General features: G+C 36.1%; 1 protein-coding gene across 1 annotated transcript; it reads left to right on the plus strand.

The window, feature by feature from the left end:
* Positions 1 to 1689: 1689 nt before the first annotated feature.
* On the plus strand, positions 1690 to 2527 carry LOC123988770. Its single transcript, XM_046289516.1, has 4 exons — positions 1690 to 1909; positions 1979 to 2151; positions 2279 to 2354; positions 2433 to 2527. The coding sequence occupies exons 1-3, from the start codon at positions 1756 to 1758 to the stop codon at positions 2291 to 2293; spliced, it is 342 nt and encodes a 113-aa protein (XP_046145472.1). The 5' UTR covers positions 1690 to 1755; the 3' UTR covers positions 2294 to 2354; positions 2433 to 2527.
* The last annotated feature ends 665 nt before the right edge of the window (positions 2528 to 3192 follow it).

The following is a 3192-nucleotide window of genomic DNA, read 5'->3' on the forward strand; positions in this document are numbered from 1 at the left end:
GCGCAGTTTTAATATAAAAACACTTGGCGAATATAGCGATTTATATTTAAAAACAGATGTTTTATTATTGGCCGACATTTTTGAAAATTTTCGAAGCAGCTGTTTGAGAGGTTACAAATTGGATCCTGCATATTACTATACTTTACCCGGTTTTACGTGGGATGCAATGCTCAAGCACACGCGTATCGAATTAGAATTATTGACAGATATCGATATGCTACTTTTCATAGAGCGCGGCATACGTGGTGGTTTAAGTCAATGTTCTAATCGATACGCAAAGGCCAATAATAAATACATGGATTCGTACAATTCCGAAGAACCATCGCGATATTTAGTTTATTTCGATGTTAATAATTTGTATGGATGGGCAATGTCGCAGTATCTGCCTTACGGCGAGTTTAAGTGGTTAGACGATAATGAAATTAAAACTTTTAACGTTCATGCGATATCCGAAAATTCGAACATTGGATATATTTTGGAAATCGATTTGAAATACCCACTAGAATTACACGATAAGCATGCAGATTTACCTTTTTGTCCAATACGCGAGAAGCCTCCTAATGGCAAACATGAGAAACTACTCGCTACAGTTCAGGATAAGCAACGTTACATCATCCATTACCGCAATCTTCAACAATGCTTAAATCATGGTTTAAAAGTTTCTGTAATTCATCGCGTTTTAGAATTTAAACAATCTCCATGGCTTCGCGAATACATTAATTTAAACACGCAACTTAGAACTGTAGCTAAAAATGATTTTGAAAAGAATTTATTTAAATTAATGAATAATGCAGTCTTTGGTAAAACTATGGAGAACGTTAGAAATCATGTAGACCTTAAATTAGTTACAAAATGGGAAGGTAGATACGGTGCCGAGGCCCTGATATCAAAACCAAATTTTCATAGCAGATCAATATTTTCGGAACATTTGGTCGCAATAGAGATGCGAAAGTTGGAAATTAAATTTACAAAACCCATTTATGTTGGTATGTGTATTCTGGATATATCAAAAACATGTTTGTACGAATTCCACCATGATTATGTTTGGCCGAAATTTAAACATCTTTGTAAAATATTATACACAGACACAGATAGTCTTATATACGAACTGGTATGTGATGACATATACGATGTAATGAAACGCGATATACATCGGTTTGACACGAGCGACTATACCGAGGACAATGTTTACAGTATGCCACGAGTAAACAAAAAAGTACCGGGATTAATGAAGGATGAAAATAATGGGTTTATAATGACTGAGTTTGTCGGACTTCGGTCGAAAATGTATGCTTTGCGCGTAGAGGGCAAGCGGGACACGAAAAAAGTGAAGGGTGTCAAAAGTAACGTAATTAGAAAAACTATTTCCTTCGATGATTATATACGTTGCTTGTATGATCGTTTAGAAGTGCATCGTGAACAGAGATGTATTCGTTCAAAATTGCACAATGTATATTCTATATGTGAAGAAAAGAAGGTGCTTAGTCCTTACGATGATAAACGATTCATAATTCCACAATCCACGAGAACATTGCCTTGGGGACATTATAAAATAAATAATTATTCGTAAAAACACAATTTATTCTTTGCTCCACGAGTAAAATATTATTAATTTCCAAGTATCTTTTTAAGCCTATAGGCTTTCGAGTTCTTGCGAACTTTGCAATTTCACGAGAGAGACGTCTGACTCGGAGTTCACACAAACCTTGCAAATTCTTGCGAGTCGTTCGACAGATTAATTTCAGAATTTGCGGCATGATACTGGAAGTGCCGAGTGTCTTAGAGTTTGGAGGGGGATGTTTCTCAGTGCTTTATAAACGCATCACCGACGTGTTTTCGTTATTTACAATGGAGCGCACAATAACGACATTGCAACTGGAGGCGTTGGCCGCATTTTTGAAAACGGAGCGTAAGTACTTTTTAGTAATTACTCTTAGCGTGTTAATTTTATTTCTTTTTAATTAATTGTTTTTTAAAGCGGGTGCAATGCGCCAATTAGGAATCGTATACGTGGCGGACGTTGCAAGAGTTCGTCGGGAGCGGGCGGCAAACAGGAAAAATCTGGAAGAGCTGTGGGTCGAAGGAGTGCGAAGGCACTGTCAAAACATCGACGTCTTCGACCTGCGATATCTATTCGGATATGAAATTGATGTAAGTTGCTTGTCTGTTTTATTTATTTATTAATAATAAACGGGCAAAGCCCTTTGTAGTACAAGTTTTGATTTATTAGATTTATTAGATTTGTGTATTAATATATATTTTATTTTATCTATTATAGCCGGATTGGTGGTAGTGTTTTTCTGCCTTCCGCTCGCCGCCATGAATTCCTGTACGAATTCGCCCGCCACGATGATGTAAGTTGCTTGTTTGTTCTGATTTATTAGATTTATTAGATTTGCGTATTAATGCATATTTTATTTTATCTGTTATAGCCGGATTGGGTCTCAGATTATAACAATAGAAGGCATCGTACGATTAGAATGCGGCCCGTCGACGTAACATCGGAACACGCGGACAAACTTTTATCGTCCGTATATTCTAACATAGAGATTGTAGCTCCGGCCAAGTACAAGATCGGTGAACACGTGCGAGTTAGTAAATACAAAACCTTATTCGCAAAGGGTTATACACCGATTGGACAACTGAAATTTTCACAATTATTAAAATTCAACGAACAAATCCTGTAACGTATCTCTTGCAAGATATGCAAAACAACCGTTGGTTGGCGGGTTCTATGAATATGAACTACAAAAGTAAAAATCGCGATGCATACTTATGTTAGTGGAGAAGGTTCTACAACGAAGGGGAAATAAAGTTTTCGTCAAATGGTCGGGGTTTGATTCTACGCACAATTCATGGATAGGAGCGAACAATATTTTGTAATCTATATTTAAAAATGTTTGTAATTATACTGATTATATGAATAAATAATTTTTCGGCTTTATTTTGTGTTTACTTTTATTACAGGGGAATGTTATTTTATAAATGAAGGGAGGTTGGTCTAAGAATAAATTATATTGATAATTTTGAATACTTTTTAATGCAATAAATGTAATACATAATACATTATATACAATTTGCTGGGATCGCTTTCACTGCTACGGCCCAAGCGTATTTAGATAAGACATCGATGACGGCGAGTATGTAATTGTGGCCATTGTTGATTTGCGCATACTGTCGCATCTCTACGAG

Source organism: Osmia bicornis, unplaced genomic scaffold (genome assembly GCF_907164935.1).
Source record: "Osmia bicornis bicornis unplaced genomic scaffold, iOsmBic2.1, whole genome shotgun sequence".
NCBI classification, from domain to species: Eukaryota; Metazoa; Arthropoda; class Insecta; order Hymenoptera; family Megachilidae; genus Osmia; species Osmia bicornis.

Excerpts from the sequence above, each read along its gene's own strand:
- LOC123988770 (XM_046289516.1), top strand. The coding sequence starts at position 1,756 with ATGATACTGGAAGTGCCGAGTGTCTTAGAGTTTGGAGGGGGATGTTTC. Across the intron at positions 1,910-1,978 it reads CGCATTTTTGAAAACGGAGC|CGGGTGCAATGCGCCAATTA; the intron begins GTAAGTACTTTT and ends TGTTTTTTAAAG.